The sequence below is a fragment of the Cynara cardunculus genome (assembly GCF_001531365.2).
Source record: "Cynara cardunculus var. scolymus isolate 2C chromosome LG 4, CcrdV1, whole genome shotgun sequence".
Taxonomy (NCBI): Eukaryota; Viridiplantae; Streptophyta; class Magnoliopsida; order Asterales; family Asteraceae; genus Cynara; species Cynara cardunculus.
The window spans coordinates 5,743,545-5,760,820 of record NC_037531.1 but is presented as its reverse complement, the minus strand read 5'-3'; the positions used below and the strand labels follow the sequence as shown (position 1 = coordinate 5,760,820).

Sequence of the window (17,276 nt, the reverse complement as noted above, 5' to 3'; positions counted from 1 at the left end):
ATATTCTTAATTCCAATCTTTCTCTCTCTACCTCTGTCAAAGATATCATATCTTAGGGTAATTGGACTTGTCCTATCCTGAGGGATAATTCTAACCCCTCCATCCGTGATTTTCCCCTCCCCGTCCTTTCCCTGACTACCCCTGATAAACTCCTTTGGTGAACGAGGGGTGGCCGTTTTACTCCGTTCTCTGTTCATGAGGTCTGGCTCTCCCTCCGTCCCAATGAGCCTGATGTCCCTGGCATCATTTAGTCTGGTTCTCTCAAAGCATTCCCAGACATGCTTTCATTCTGTGAATTGCTCTCAAGCAGCGTCTCAAGACGCACGATAAGCTTCGGTTCTGGGAGGCCCATTCCGACCTGTCCTTAACGGGTCTGATTCGCATTCGCATCTCTTCTTTGAGTGCCCATTTTCTAATCTGGTTTGGAATGGCTTAAAGGCTAAGCTGAACCTCAATGGTGTCCCGGATAACTGGGTAGATATTATTGGTATATTCCAACAAGCCACCAAAGGAAAGACCATCTGGTCGATCATTCGTCGTTTAGTGCTTGCTGGGACCGTTTACCACCTATGGCAAGAGAGAAATACTCGCATCTTCAAAAACAAAAGAAGATCGCATATTACGGTGGGTAAGACAATTACTGATGATGTCCGGTCCAGGCTCCTCAACCTGACTTTCAAGCCCTCCCCCAATGTTGTCCAGGCTCGGCTTGCCTGGAACCTTCCATAGCTTTTTGTTCTTTTGTGTTGTCTGTCTGTTTGTGAGAGCTTCTCTGCTCTCCTGTTTTTCTTGGTGCGGTCTAGGATGTGTCTGTTTTAGGCCCCTTCTCCTACCTTTGTGGTGTCCCCCGTTGTTTCCCGGTCTTGGCTTGGCTAGGCCCTTCCCTTCTGGTCTGCTTCTTTCTCTTTCTCTCTTTCCCTCTTCCTCTCTCTCTTCTTCTCTTTCCATTTTTCTCTTCCCTCTTCTCTTCTTCTCCCTTTCTTCTTTCTCTCCTTTTCCCTCTTTTCTCGTCTTTCTTCTTCTTTGTCTCCCTCTTTCTTTCCCCTCGGGGTGCCTTGGATTCTGGTAGTTGAGGTTTCCTTCTACCCGAGCGCTTCATTGTTGCTAATTTAGCGTTTTAGTGTTTTATCTTGATCTGGAGGGGTCTCCCCCCTCCCTATCCAAAAATAAATAAAAAAACTTCAATTCAACAATTTGTTACATATTAACATCTCATATAGAACTTGATAACTTGTATCGTATCATGGATAAAAAACTTAAAATACAACCTCTTAATAAAAAAATTAAAAGTAGAGAAAAGAAATGAAAACACAATGCTTAAACAAATATTGAATTAAGATAAGGTTCGGGTGTAAACACAAATAACTAATAAATTATGAAAGCTCAAAAATATAAATAAGAACCTTGGGCTGCTTCTACTATGTATGACCCAACCAAGAAACAGAAAGCTCAAAAGAGCGCACGAGTCAGCTTCGGCCACACAAGGTCCCAGCCCCACCTACACAATCGAGATCCAGCTGTAGCATCGGTGACTACAGTTTGGATCCGTTTTCAAGCCAATACAAACAAGAACCATGAATTGACGGCCATTATCAAACTTGTAGCGGACAAGACATATAAGAAAGAAAACATTACACAAAACAATGTGTGAAGCAAATCCAAGGTTTAACCCAACTTTTTTATTGATGAATGGGGGAACGCAAACTAAAGTAAAATGCTATAATTTTTTTATTTGTTATTTGATTTTAGATCGTAGTCAATTAACAATATTTATTAATTTAGGTGCGGTTTGTTTTTTAAAAGATGCTCAAGTCTGAAATTTGATTTCACTTTTGATTTATAATAGGTGGTGTTGAACTCTGAAATCTAAAACAGTTCGTTTTTATTTCTGAAATTTGAATTAGTCAGATTATTTGCTTTTACGTCTGAAATCTGAATTAGTCAAACTATTTGTTTTTACGTCTGAAATCTAAATCAATAGGACTGTTTGTTTGTATAAAATGACAAACGTCTAAAGTCTGAAATATAAATCAGTTCATTTTTAAACCATTTGTAAACCACCATCTATTCTTAACACATTCAAAACTTCAACCGAAATACATCAATTGATTCAACACAATTTTTTCTCTTAAACTAGCCATGTATGTTTGGTCAGTAGCACTTCCATATGATTGAACCACTTCAGCCCCATCCTCGCCATAGTCTCCTTATACGTTGGTACCTTCCTTTCATATGAAGTTATAAACCACAAAGCATGCAATAACGTCTCATTGAACCTCAAGTGTAAATGGTGTCATTCTTTTCAATATTGAAAATCGTGTTTTTAGAATACCATAAGAACGTTCAAGGTTGGAGTACATTGCATCACTTCATTGATTTTAGAAACACCCATATCACAACATGCAAGTGCAAATAACTTAAAATTAACATCGTCTTCTATGATTCATGGCTGTTTCTTTCCCTCCTCAAGGCTTTCAAGATATCTACTCCAAGGAAAACATTCAGCAGATTCATCCCAGCCATACCTAACAAAGCGAGTGGGAGTTCCACGCCTTTCTCAAACTTGGCAGCATCTTTCACAAGCTTGATGGTAATAAGTAGATGGGATAAGAGGCGTGCCAAGAAGAATGTAACCATATTAAGGAACCATTCTATTTTCACAAACTTGCTATTGCTATCACGAAAACCCGCCATCCGCCTCACTTTTCGCACATGAAGAAAGATCGAATGTAGCTGTTAATCCCAATCAGACAAAGTTGAGTGTTGAGATTCTTAGCCATAATTAAAAAAATTCCATATTCCCTCCACCTCCCACCAATCATTTTAAAACAATGATGTCTTAAAATGATTGGTGGAATAAGGAGGGGACATGGATACTTGTAGCAGATCTTAAATGCTCAAATAGCATATAATATATAAAGCAACACACATACCTCACATATTAGAGTTAGAATAAGGTAGTTGATTGTGACATTACGATATAATGCTAGAGTAAAGCATCCAAGGAGTATAAAATGATGCAACAGGATGGAGGGTATCCACCCACTGTATAAGCCATAGAGCAACATATCCAATTGATCGTACGCGAAATAGCCACAAGAAATACACAATGCCGAGTATGCCCATGGCCAAGTAGCTTTCACAAGCTTTGAATGCTCAAATAACTCATCCCAACCATTAGATATCAACTCGTTCACCAAAATGAATACCACTGTAAAAAAAAATCAGCCTTTTACTAACTTTACAATCATCATGAATATTAATTACTGCACTGTTTCACCAAAATGAATACCACTGTCAGCCCTTGTTTACTAAGTTTTAGTCATACATGCATAATGAACAATAAAGCCCATATTTGCCCAGTATTGTTAAATTCACCTTGTTATGGACAAGATTATATATGCAGCCATTGCCAACAAGAATAAAAACACAAGGCAATCTAGTCTAGTTGGTTTGTTTTTTATTAAAATAAAACCCTAGGTAGTGTGAGCAGAACCTAATACTTGTAAATTGAAAACCATTGTAGCTATGTATTTTCTTATCCAATGTGCATTTATCTCTCTACTACATTAAGAAGATCTATTTTCAAGTTAAATAGCAACTCATTGGACTTGGGAAGATCAAAAAGTTCCAATTGAAGTTGATGCAGTTAACACATAAAGTAGAATCAGATGCATCAAAATTTGGGGAATAATTCATACAAACAGAAGGAAAACATGTAATATACCCGAGGCAGAAGTAAGTGAGGAATGGAGAAGAGAGACGCATGTGTTAACCAAAAGGGGGTTCCTGGAGATGAAAGTACGGCAAACCCAATTGGCAAATTGGTAAAAACAGAAGCCGGTCAGAAGTGGAAAGAGCTCAGTGCGTTTGTTGAATAGTATTTCGAAGAAAACAGAGACAGCCCACATAACCAGAGTAGCCATGAAGAAGAAAGCACTTGCATCGTTCTTTTTATGTAGATGGCCCGCCATTGCAGATGCTTTATGTATATATATGAAGCAGGAGGTAGAGAGGAGAAGAGAGCTGTAAAAGATCGATTGCTGCGAGATATCAAGCGATTAGGGGATCGATTGCGTGAGCGGCTGTAAGAGAAGTGGAGATCGAGAGCGTGAGATGCTGCGAGAGACGAGAGTTTTAAGAGGTGAGAGTGATAAAATTACCACTAAAATTTCAAAAGAAACAATTTTGACTGAATCATACTTCAAATGGCTGAATTAATACCACTAGAGTTGAGTTTCCTAGTTATCTTTCATTTTGTTTTTCCTGGTTGTTTGATTAATGGAGCATCTTTTATTTGGTTTTCCTGGTTATTTGCTTAATTGAGCATCTTTTGTTTGGAATCTGTGTAGCATCCAATAGGTTGAGTTGTTTCTTTAATGTTTATCAAACCCCATGTTTGATAATGTTTTTCAATTTCTAGATTTGGCCACTACTTTTTCCTTTTGCCCTTTTTTTTACTAGCAACTTTTATTCTTGTATTATATATATATATATATATATATATATATATATATAGGAGCGATCAAATGAAAACCACTCCAATTTGTAAAAACCGTAAAAACTACTCTCATTCGTCGATTTCATTGTTTAATCTTATGAAATTTTTTCATGAAATTGTTTAATCTTGTGAAATTGTTTCATATARTAYTTTTTTTGATGAAGTTGTTTCATATATGGTTGTGAAATTGTTTCATATAATACTTAATGAAACTGTTTCATGTATTTCTCTAACATTAATGAAACTGTTTCATGTATTTCTCTAAAATTAAAATAATGAAGATGATAATATCTATGATTAACACCCTCCTCAATAAAAATGATTAATCAACCTCTCATAATTACAAAAAAATAAACAAAATAAAAAATTATGATTGGTTGAATACAATTTGCACGGTTTGTACAAATTGAGTGGTTTGCATTTGATCGCTCCCCTATATATATATATATATATATATATATATATATATATAAATTTTAACGATGCTTTGTCACGGATTCAAAACAAAAATGAAAAAATTTCAATATAAATAGCTTTACTACATTGATTCTTATTTTTTGAAAATACTAACTACTTTAGTTAATAAATAAATATGGAGGTATGCGTAACCCAGATATATGTCAAGTAAAATCTGGGCTTTAAACACCACCTGGTTAAATTTTAGGAGGGCCAATCTTAGCAGAAATACATGCATATTTCGTCTCATCATATGTGCCAACTCCTTTGCCCATTTCTTAAACTGAAAAAACATATATATATATTTGTTGTGTAGGGAAAATGATTGTTGAACGTTCCAATGGATAAAGATGGAAGACAACTGCCCACCTTCCCCTTGTCAAACTGTTATGGCAGAGAACTCTTTCGAGCAAAGTGCAAAAATTAGCACAAAACCGATACACACTATCTCTGCTTTTTACACTTTGAAAAAAAATATATATACATATATGTTGAGTTGCTCATATTCTATGGGTGAAAGATGTCTATCATGCCATTCAGTACGAGGAATTGTTTATAATCACTGCAACTCACACACATATTCATCAAAAACAATCTCCCAAAGCAAGTTATAAATTTCTTCAATCAATTGACGTTAGGTTGCTCATATTCTATGGGTGTAACAAGAGTCTATCATGCCATGGATACAGCATTCAGAAACAATTAAGTATTTCTTTTTTTTATAATCACTGCAACCCACCATCGACGAAAACAATTTTTATTGCTGTTTGCATCTCATAAAAACAAAACCAAAAAAAATTGTTGAACGATTGACGAACAAGTAAATCGTTGGATTGAAATAGCATCTTGTTAAAATCTAAAGAGTAGCCATACCAGAGAATTCTAATGAAAAAAAGGGGACGATGCTAGAATTGCAGAATGATTTAGAATGCAACAAATGAACATTTAGATCCAAGGACGGCGGCCACAGTAGTTGGATTGAAAGGATACGTACGATGAGTGTGTGTTTATATAGGGCGGATGAGAGGAGGCGCAGTTCTGAAACCCTAATTCCAAGCAGATAAGAGAGAGGAAATGGGGGAGGGGTATGAATGAATAATGGTTTTAAGACAAGGGGTTCAGATGCAAAACCTAGAATCAACTTTTATTATGTTCGTTCCGGTTCCGGATGCACGAAATGGTTTTGTACCATCAAACAGGGTTTATCCGGGTTGGATCGGAACATTTTTGACATTTTTACAACTCAGCTGAATTATGATGATTTGAAAAATCTTAACTCATTTAAAAATATAAATCAACTTAACTCGATCTTTGCAGGTTGAGTTGGGTTGATGGGTTAGTAATATACAAAAACTTTTACCAATTCTCTTACTATGATAAGCATATTATTTTCCACGATAATTAGAAACATGGGTGTACACGGGTTGTATAAGACGGTTTTTGACGTTTTTACAACTCAACCCAATTATAATGGTTTGGGTTGGGTGAAGTTATGCTAACCCAATTTCCACCCTCTTAATTAGCGGTTTGACAGGTTATGTTTAATTGGGTTGTTAGCGAATTGGATTGAGCAGATTTTGTGGGTTGACGGTTTCTTATACACCCCTACCATCAAACCCCAAACAAGTGAGTAATTACACATATGGTCCTTAGAGACACAATGCTTTTCCCAAACTCCTGGACTTGCACACTAATACAATTTAGAATTTCAGGTTATTACATCTAGCTCTCTGACGAGCTAGAACATGAGCAGGGACTATCAATGTATGTTCATAACCAGTTGGTACGGTTGAATAATCATCAATTTATACACCCTATATGTAGGTGCCAATGAGCACATTCAACTACCTATGTGGCTCAAAGCCTTCTCACCCATGCACGACGAGGCAATTATCAGGGACATTCTCTACCCACTAATCTAATAACCCGTCATGCAAGCCTCCACTGGGAGGTGGTTTGTCGGTAAAAACAAGCGTTGTCACTTACCATCAATTGTTGGTCGACAAAGTTTCAGCGACAAATTTCAGACAGTTGTTGCTTTCACCAACGAATCTCGATAGAATCGTCTATCACTAAAATCTTTCAAGATTGTAGTAAAGATTATCTTTTTAGAAATCGAGCTTGATACATAAAGGATGTTATATAACTTACAGCTTATTTGTTTGTTGTTATTAATAATAAATAAATAATATTTTTTAAGGAAAAATCATAGATTAAAGGTATAATCGTAGAACTCATCAAGTCATTATACATGACAAGAAGTGGGTAGAGTGTATGTTACTTTATATAAATTATATGAATTTTTTGATAATAAACATTTGTTTTTACTATAATAATAATAATAATAATAATAGCCTAAAAGTTAAAGAATTCAATCCTTAAGTGGCGTTTGATTCGTAAAATGTTTTTGAATTGAATGAAATATTTTAAAAGAATTGACTTTGAAATAATTGAAATGGAAAGTTGTCAGGTTTAACCACCTGTTTGGTTGGCAGATATTGAAATGAAATATGTTAAGAAATTGAAATCTGTCTGTTTGGTTCACATAATGTAACTTTGAAATTTGAATGAAATATTAATAAATGACCAAAATATATTTTTTGAAATTTTATTTCTTTAAAACTAAAAATACTTTAATAAAATAATTGTTTAATATGTAAAACAATATAAAATACACAACTCAAATACAACCATAAGCCAAACGACGTTACTAAATCAACGATGGTCGACGGTGGTTCAAATTGGTGGTGGTCCACAGTGGTTCAGATCGTTGGTGGTCCGTTGTGCTTTAGATGGATGTAACACCACATACCACACATTGCATGTAACATATATTTCATATTTAAGAAATACATGTTTATACACCATATTGGTCGCTTAGTACAATAATCTACCATTACATAATATATGGTCCAAAAATTCAAAATACAATTATTGTACTATTCAACATTCAACTAACAAAACTTTACATATCATAGACAAATCTTTCAGCAGATATGCATATAAGAAAATATTACATTTTCCTCTTCCTCTTACCGTCTGCACCTCTTGCAATACATATTTAAAATCACAAAACGAAAGTTAGACCGAAAGGTCTAGTGAGTTCTCTTTTTATGTCATTGCAGGATGAAAATCACCAAAACTTTATGTAAACAACTTTTCATATATATATATATATATATATATATATGACAAGTAAAATATAAATCAATACATTTTCAATTTCAAAGCCAATCATTTAGCTTTAAATAACATACCCCAAACCCAAATGGGTTCGTTTTAACCAGGTTTATCATAATGCCACTGTTAAACCCTTTTCAATTAATCAAAGGTTCATACAAAGTTTCAGACCAAACATGTTATCCTCTTTTCAATAACATCATATCCAAACTATGATTTCCAATAGGAACTTTGATTCTAAATCCTTAAATCACAAAAAAATAAAGATCCAAAATCATAGTAATCTTAAAGGATATAATAGTAAGAGTTATATTATACATCACATATACAAATGTCACCCTTATATCCAAATGTACACATCTCCTTGATATGTCACCCTTATCCCATGGAACACCTCTCATTGATATGCCACTCTTATCCCATAATACACCTCTTCTTGATATGTCACCCTTATTTCCTCATAAATCATTTCCTCAAAACAAATCCAATGACCGTAGTCATAAATGTCCTAATGGAATATTATCAGTTCAAAATCATTTTTATCCAAATTCTCATTCTTTAAAACGAATATTAAAATAATGATTTACATAAACAATGTATAAATCCGGTCAACACAGACTTGGCCGGACTTCATCTCCGATTAAGCCTTGGCCGGTTTAACTAATTCTGTCAACACTATTCACTCTTGTCCGATTTATCAATCCGGACAACACAAGTATTTGTCCGATTTGTGAATCCGAACAACCCTTCTCAAAGTCTTGTCCGATTTATATATAAACCGGTCAAGACATCATTCGATTTAAAACATATTGGGCAATACCGATCGTATTATTACTTCTCCGTTATAAGGATATAACCGATTTACATAATTTTAAATCACTCAATCCGGTTAATACTTCAAGCGGAGTCTTTCTATATCGGACAACTCTATTTCCGGTTTAAGTCCAATCCGGTCAAACCCTTGTCCGATATACTTCTATCCGGACAATCACTTGTCCGATTTAAATCCTAATCGGATGACAATCTTATAACACAATCAATTATGTATTTCAAAGAGATTAAAACAATTTAACCACTCATCTTATGTAAATTTGAAAGCAAGGCTGAGTCCAACTTCAACTCAACTAATTCGATCAACACTCTCCTCTTTTAAATCGCACACTGCTTCTAAAAATGGCAAGAGAATGTAATGGAGGCTTAACCCTCCTTTTATACTTTCCTTTTCTGGAAAGTCGGCTATCACAGCCGTTTATATGCATGCATACATTTTACTCATATACCCCTATGTACATACCCAATTATGCATATATATATATATATATATATATACACACACATATATACCCATGCATACACCACATGCATGTGCTCCATCATATATATACAAAACACATAATTATGCACACAAATTTGATGCATAACACCTTTTGCATATGCATTTATGCATATAATTTCACATACCAACATGATCAAATATAACAATTTATCATGCTAATACGTAATCATATAACAAATAATCATGTATTAATTACCTCAGATGATAACCAGGATCCGGTTATCATATTATTCACCCCTCAAAAGAATTATGTCCCGAAATTCCTTTAATCAAAGAGCCAAGGATACTCTAATTTCATTTTTTATTTTAATTCCCAAGTTGTCTCTGATCCCTTATGAAATTGCCACTGTACCTTAACCAAGCTGATCTCTTTGTTTCTCAACACCCTGATCTTTCAGTCGATCACAGCTTATGGTGTCTCTACAAAGTTCAATACTGTCCAATTTAACTTCTCGTAGCGGTACAGCAAGACTCGGATCAGCTAAACATTTTCGCAAGTTTGATACATGAAAAGTGTTGTAGATCAGGCTAAACTCTTCTTGTAGCTCCAACTGATAAGCCATTGGCTCAATTCGTTTACATTTTCTGAACGGCCCAACATAGCTCGGACTGAGCTTACCTTTATTTCTGAATCTGATAACACCTTTCCATGGAGAAACTTTTAGCATTACAAGATCATCCACACCAAATTCTATCGGCTTTCGACGATTATCGGCGTAACTTTTCTAGCGGTCTTGTGTTGTTCTGATTCTTTCACGGATCTGTTCAATCTTTTCGGAAGTTTCTTGAACAACCTCGGGACTCGTCAACTGCCTTTCTCCTACTTCGTTCCAGCACAACGGTGTTCGACATTTATGTCCATACAATACTTCATACGGTGCCGCTTGGATGTTGGAATGGTAACTGTTATTATATGCAAACTCTATCAATGGTAAATGATCTTCCCACGATCCCCCGAAGTCTATGATACAACTCCTCAACATATCTTCGAGAGTTTGGATAGTCCTTTCACTTTACCCGTCAGTTTGAATAGTCCTCAACATATCCCAAAATACGGTACCCAAATTCGTCTTTGAATGCACAAAATTCATTCATTGTTTGGTTCCAAAGTCGAAATCATCTTACCCAATCTTTCTGACTTGATAAGATTCTCTTTCATAGCTTTTTTTCTGGCATCTCATAATTTCTTTATAAGTATCATAGACTAAATTTATCCTCATTGCCACTGTCTTTATAGTTCTACTTCTTTCTTTTCTACTTAAAGAGTCAACTACCACATTGGCTTTTCCTGGGTGGTAGAGGATTTCACAATCATAATCATTAACAAGTTCAATCCATCGACGCTGTCGCATATTTAGTTCTTTCTGGCTGAACAAATGTTGTAGACTTTTATGATCAGTATAAATCTGGCACTTTGTTCACAAAAGATAATGTCTCCATATTTTCAAAGCAAACAGTACCGCGGCCAGTTCCATGTCATGAGTTGGATACTGTTTCTCATGATCCTTCAGTTACCTTGACGCATAATAAATTAATTTTCCTCTTTGCATCAAAACACATCCCAATCCCAGTTTCAAAGCATCGATGTATACTACAAAATCTTCTGATCCATCTGGTAAGGTCAACACCAGGCCGTTGCAGAGATGATCTTTCAACAGTTGAAAGGTTGTTTGATGTTCTTTCTCCCACTGAAATTTGACATTCTTCCGAGTCAATTTGGTCAATGACACGACTATTTTAGAAAAGTCCTGAATGAATTTTCGGTAATAGCCTGCCAATCCCAAAAAGCTTCGGACTTCAGAAGGAGTTTTCGGAGCTTCCCACTTTTTAACTGCTTTTATTTTGGCTGAATCTACCTTCACCCCTGTTTATGATATGACATGACCCAAAAACTGAACTTCTCTTAACCATAATTCATATTTGGACAACTTTGCATACAACATTTCTCTTTTCAGCAATTCCAGAATTAGACAAAGATGTTCTGCGTGTTCCTCTTCGGTTTTAGAGTATATAAGAATATCATCGATAAATACAATAACGAATTTATCAAGATATTCCTTACATACCCTATTCATCAAATCCATAAAGGCTGCGGGCGCATTAGTTAAACCGAATGACATAACTAAGAATTCATGATACCTGTACCTAGTCCGGAAAGCTGTTGTAGCAACGTCTTCCTCCCTGATCTTTAGTTGATGATACCCCGACCTTAAGTCGATCTTAGAGAAATAACTTGCTCCCACCAGTTGATCAAACAAATCATCAATCCTTGGCAAAGGATACTTGTTCTTGATCCTCAACTTGTTCAATTCTCGATAATCTATACACATTCGCATAGATCCATCTTTCTTCTTAACAAATAAGACCGGAGCACCCCAAGGTGAAGTGCTGGGTCGAATGAATCCTTTATCAGTTAAATTCTTCAACTGAGCAACCAATTCCTTCAATTCTAACGGAGCTAATCGGTACGACGCCTTGGCTACTGGTGCCGCTCCAGGTAGGAGATCTATTCTGAACTCGATAACTCTGTCCAGCGGTAACCCAGACAAATCTTCTGGAAAGATTTCTGGGTATTCATTAACGATTGGAATCAATTCCTATTTTCCTTTCTCTTTCTTCACATCAATCACATATGCCAAACATCCCTGACACTTCTTTCGGATACACTTTCGGGCTTTTATCACAGTTAAAAGACTAGTATGGTGACTCTGATGATCACCATAGATAACAACTGTTTCTCGATCTGGCAAAATGATTCTGATCATTTTCTTATTACAGACAATACTAGCCTGATGCTTTGCCAACCAATCCATACCTACTACTAAATCAAATTCTTTCATCGGCATTGGGAATAACCGAATTGGTAACTCAGGCCCCTCAATAATGATTACGCGGTTATTGAATACACTAGTAACAGATTCTTGACTATTAGCAGTATCAACTACTAATTCGTCATTAAGTAACACAGAATTCAAACATGCAATATGAGCAAATGATGGTGATACAAACGAAAGTTTACACCAGAGTCAAATAACACCTTAGCACGTATAGAATTCAGAAGGAAGGTACCTGTTACTACATCTGGTGATGCCTCTGCCTCATTCTTTGTCATCTGGAATGATCGTCCCCGTGCCCCTCCTTGCCCTCCTCTAGATACAGTAGGTCTTCCCCGAGTACCCGATACATTATTTTCCATCATCAACTGTGGAGTTTTCAACAATGGACAGTTAGGTCGTATATGATATGGAGAATTGCAATTGAAACACCTTCTGTTGCCGGGGTAACTCCTTGACAAATGACCCACCTCGCCACACTTGTAACACTTCCTTGGGTCTATCTTACATTCACCTTGATGAACCTGCCGACATTATGTACATAATTTCTCACCGACCTTCTATTCAGTTTTACTATCATATTTTACTGCTTTTGGCCCTCGAAAGTTTGATGAATGCCCTTCCCATCTTCTTTTCTCAACAATCTTACCTTCTACTTGCCGATTCTTATTCCGTTCCGTTACTTTTGCCGTATCCATAGTTAGTGAGAAGATATTGGGATTCATAGCAATTACAAATTCTCTGATCGAAGGTTTTAATCCCTAGATATACCTTTCCACCTTCCTGGATTCCGATGAAATATAATGTTCAGCAAACCGAGAGCATTCAATAAACTTCTCAGTATATTCTCGAACTGCTCCTTTTTCCTGTTCCAATTTCAGAAAATCTTCCTCCATTTGTCTCACTACTGTCTTGGGACAAAATTGATCTTTAAATCGGTTAACAAATTCCGTCCAAGATAACGTTTGTAAGACATCTGTTCTAGCTAGAGACTCCATTTCAGAATAAAGCATTTGACTTTAATATTAATACAACAAATCAGACTTTATCAGTTTATGGACACCAGATGGTGTTGAACACAGATTCAATTTCTTTGATCCAGCACATTGCTTTTACTGGATCCCTCTCGCCAGAGAAAGTTGGCGGCTTACAAGTCAGGAACATCTTGATGTCTCCTTCCTTGTTATGAGTAATCGGAATAGAGGGATGTACTTCTACTCTTTCCGTTTTCACTCTAGCCGGTATTCCCATAATAGACGTTAAGGTTTCCCGTAACTTTCTCATTTCCTCTTCCAGCATGTCTCTGGTTATATATTCTGGGTGTGGCATTGGTTCCCCCTGAACATTCTCAGAATGGGATTCTTCATGCTCAGAATGTATTTCAGCCCGACCCCTTCCCTGTGACTGACTTCTCCCTCTGCCCCGTCCCCTAGGTCTCCCCTGACCTCTATTTCCAGAAGTACTTGTCGAAAGATTAACAGGTGACTCTTCTCTTTCTTCAGACTCATGATGGGCTATTCTTTCAGATCTTCATATTTGGCTAGACATCTGCAGATTTTAGTGTTAATAATCACGTATTCACATTCCCAAATATAATGGAGTATTCAAGTTCAGACATGTACATGTAAATTCATAATTACACTGGCCAGATGTAATTAAAATTTAACTAACACATTGTTCTTTCAACTCATCATATTTATTTCCAATGGTGCTAACTATGTCTGGGACCCTTATCATGCAATAAAATAGTTTAAGTCTAGATATCATGCTGTTAAATACCTAAATCCCTTAAAGTCAGACTCTGATACCACTTTTTGTAACACCTCATACCACACATTGCATGTATCATATACTTCATACCCAAGAAATACATGCTTATACACCACATTGGTCCCTTAGTACAAGAATCTACCATTACAGAATACATGGTCCAAAAATTAAAAATACAATTCTTATACTATTCAACATTCAACTAACAAACTTTACATATCATAGACAAATCTTTCAGCAGATATGCATATAGAAAAATATCATATTTTCCCCTTCCCCTTACCGTCTGCACCTCCTGCAATACATATTTAAAATCACAAAACGAGGGTTAGACCGAAGGGTCTAGTGAGTTCCCTTTTTATGTCATTGCAGGGTGAAAATCACCAAAACTTTATGTAAACAACTTTTCGTATATATATGACAAGTAAAATATAAACCAATACCTTTTCAATTTCAAAGCCAATCATTCAGCTTTAAATAACATACCCCAAACCCAAATGGGTTCGTTTTAACCAGGTTTATCATAATGCCACTTTTAAACCTTTTTAATTAATCAAAGGTTCATACAAAGTTTCAGACCAAACCTGTTATCCCTTTTTCAATAACATCCAGAATATGATTTCCAATAAGAACTCTGATTCTAAATCCTTAAACCACAAAGAAATAAAGATCCCAAATCACAGTAATCTTAAATGATATAATAGTAAGAGTTATATTATACATCACATATATAAATGTCACCCTTATATCCAAAGGTACACCTCTCCTTAATATGTCACCCTTATCCCATGGAACACCTCTCCTTGATATGCCACCCTTATCCATTAGTACACCTCCCCTTGATATGCCACCCTTATTTCCTCATAAATCATTTCCTCAAAATAAATCCAATTAGAACAGACCTCAGTCATAAATGTCATAATGAAATATTATCCGTTCAAAATCATTTTTATCCGAATTCCCATTCTTTAAAAATAATATTAAAATAATGATTTACATAAACAATGTATAAATCCGGTCAACACAGACTTGGCCGGACTTCATTTCCGGTTAAGCCTTGGCCGGTTTAACTAATCTGGTCAACACTATTCACTCTTGTCTGATTTATCAATCCGGACAACACAAGTATTTGTCCGATTTATGAATCCGGACAACCCTTCTCAAAGTATTGTCCGATTTATATATAAACCGGTCAACACATCATTCGATTTAAAACATATCGGGCAATATTGATCGTATTCCTACTTTTCCGTTATAAGGATATAACTGATTTACGTAAATTTAAATCACTCAATCCGGTTAATACTTCAAGCGGAGTCTTTCTAAATCGGACAACTCTATGTCCGGTTTAAGTCCAATCCGGTCAAACCCTTGTCCGATATACTTCTATCCGGACAATCACTTGTCCGATTTAAATCCTAACCGGATGACAATCTTATAACACAATCAATTATGTATTTCAAAGAGATTAAAACATTTTAACCACTCACCTTATGTAAATTTGAAAGCAAGCTTGAGTCCAACTTCAATTCAACTAACCCGATCAACACTCTCCTCTTTTAAATCGCACACTACTTCTAAAAATGGCAAGAGAATGTAATGGAGGCTTAACCCTCCTCTTATACTTTCCTTTTCTGGAAAGTCGGCTATCACAGCCGTATATGTGCATGCATACATTTTACTCATATACCCCTATGTACATAGCCAATTATGCATATATATATATATATATATATATACATATATACCCATGCATACACCACATACATGTGCTCCATTATATATATACAAAACACATAATTATGCACACAAATTTGATGCATACCACCTTTTGCATACGCATTTATGCATATAATTTCACATACCAACATGATCAAATATAACAATTTATCATGATACCACGTAACCATATATGGTGGTCCATAATGATTCAGATGGCAATAGTCGACAGCGGTTCAGATAAGTTGTGGTCTATGGTGATTCAGATGATGGTGATCAGCGGTGGTTCATATCGATGGTGGATCAGATCGGCGGTGCTCGGGGTGGTTCAGATCAGTGGTGGTTTAGATCGATTTTAGTTGGCAGTGTTTTTGATGGTGGTGGTTGATGGTGATTCAGATAAACGGTGGTTGAAGGTGGTAGACGATAGTCATATTGGGTTTTCTGAGATTATGGTATATTGGGTTAAGGGCATATTTGATAGTATAAAAATAGAGAATTACATTCCGTCAAAATACCATGTAGTTGCTAATGAACGTTAAATTTTTTTATTTGTGGAATTTGTAGGATTTTGAAGATTCCTTTCGTGAAAAAAATAGAACCAAACGAGGGAATGGAATTGGTCAACAGAATTCAACATTCCAATTCCATCAGATTCTTTCAGAATCTGTGAACCAAACGCCCCCTTAGATTATCTAAAGATGATTGATGTTTTTAAAATTAAGATAAATAGTCATTTTTAAGTGATTGTATTATAAGAGAAGGAGTTTCTAAAAAAGCAAGCATCTAATTTAATTATTAGAATTAGGATTTGAATTTTGATGTATTTGATTAAGTCTTATTGACCAAGTTAAAGTTAATGATATGGACAAATTAAGTATTTTATGATTTTCTCATCCTCTTAACTCAAAATCATTTTAGGACGGCTCTTCATCTTAATTAAAATCAAAATATAATATAATATAATACTTCGTAACTTCATCTTTTATTTTTGATCAAATACATAAATGAGATTTGAATTCATCATCACATGTACTTAAATCTATACAAATCCTAGCCACACGATTAATTGATGTAATTCTGAAATAGCACAAAACAAAATTGATGTAATTTTGTAGATGAAAAAATATAATATTTATCACAACTCATAAACACAATTAACTCAAACAAATCGTATGAAGCTGCTATTTTAATCTTTAAACTATTCAAATCTTCTAACTTTTAGTTTCATGTCTTGTAGCCTCTTACAAATTTAAACCCAAACTCTTTCTTTCATGTCTAACTTTTTGTAACTCACCAACATTTATTAAACAACAACTAATCACCAATATATATATATATATATATATATATATAGGGGCCTAATCAAATGAGAACTAATTAGTTTGTGGTAACTGTGAGAACCAATATTAACCACAAATCAATACATAAGTTAGGAAATTTATAATTTTGGCAATTTTGAATTAAAATATTAATGCAA

General features: G+C 35.3%; 1 protein-coding gene and 3 non-coding genes across 5 annotated transcripts; all 4 read right to left on the bottom strand.

Annotated features, from left to right (window-relative positions):
- Nucleotides 1-2,283: 2,283 nt before the first annotated feature.
- On the bottom strand, nucleotides 2,284-6,004 carry LOC112511250 (TLC domain-containing protein 2). Of its 2 annotated transcripts, none has more exons than XM_025116790.1 (4): nucleotides 5,831-6,004; nucleotides 3,728-4,119; nucleotides 2,934-3,211; nucleotides 2,284-2,733 (listed from the first exon to the last, which is right to left on the bottom strand). In XM_025116790.1, the coding sequence occupies exons 2-4, from the start codon at nucleotides 3,972-3,974 to the stop codon at nucleotides 2,437-2,439; spliced, it is 822 nt and encodes a 273-aa protein (XP_024972558.1). In that variant the 5' UTR covers nucleotides 3,975-4,119; nucleotides 5,831-6,004; the 3' UTR covers nucleotides 2,284-2,436. The 2 variants fall into 2 exon arrangements, with proteins under 2 accessions (XP_024972558.1, XP_024972559.1); XM_025116791.1 differs by having other exon boundaries at nucleotides 3,728-4,085.
- On the bottom strand, nucleotides 5,266-5,414 carry LOC112511919. Its single transcript, XR_003069172.1, has one exon. It is a non-coding gene; the product is annotated as a small nucleolar RNA snoR135 (small nucleolar RNA).
- On the bottom strand, nucleotides 5,452-5,529 carry LOC112511917. The gene has a single exon (XR_003069170.1). It is a non-coding gene; the product is annotated as a small nucleolar RNA snoR8a (small nucleolar RNA).
- On the bottom strand, nucleotides 5,595-5,695 carry LOC112511916. Its single transcript, XR_003069169.1, has one exon. It is a non-coding gene; the product is annotated as a small nucleolar RNA snoR8a (small nucleolar RNA).
- Nucleotides 6,005-17,276: the final 11,272 nt, after the last annotated feature.

Excerpts from the sequence above, each read along its gene's own strand:
- LOC112511250 (XM_025116790.1), bottom strand. The coding sequence starts at position 3,974 with ATGGCGGGCCATCTACATAAAAAGAACGATGCAAGTGCTTTCTTCTTC. Across the intron at positions 3,212-3,727 it reads CTCACTTACTTCTGCCTCGG|TGGTATTCATTTTGGTGAAC; the intron begins GTATATTACATG and ends TTTTTTTTACAG. Across the intron at positions 2,734-2,933 it reads TTCTAACTCTAATATGTGAG|CTACATTCGATCTTTCTTCA; the intron begins GTATGTGTGTTG and ends TGGGATTAACAG.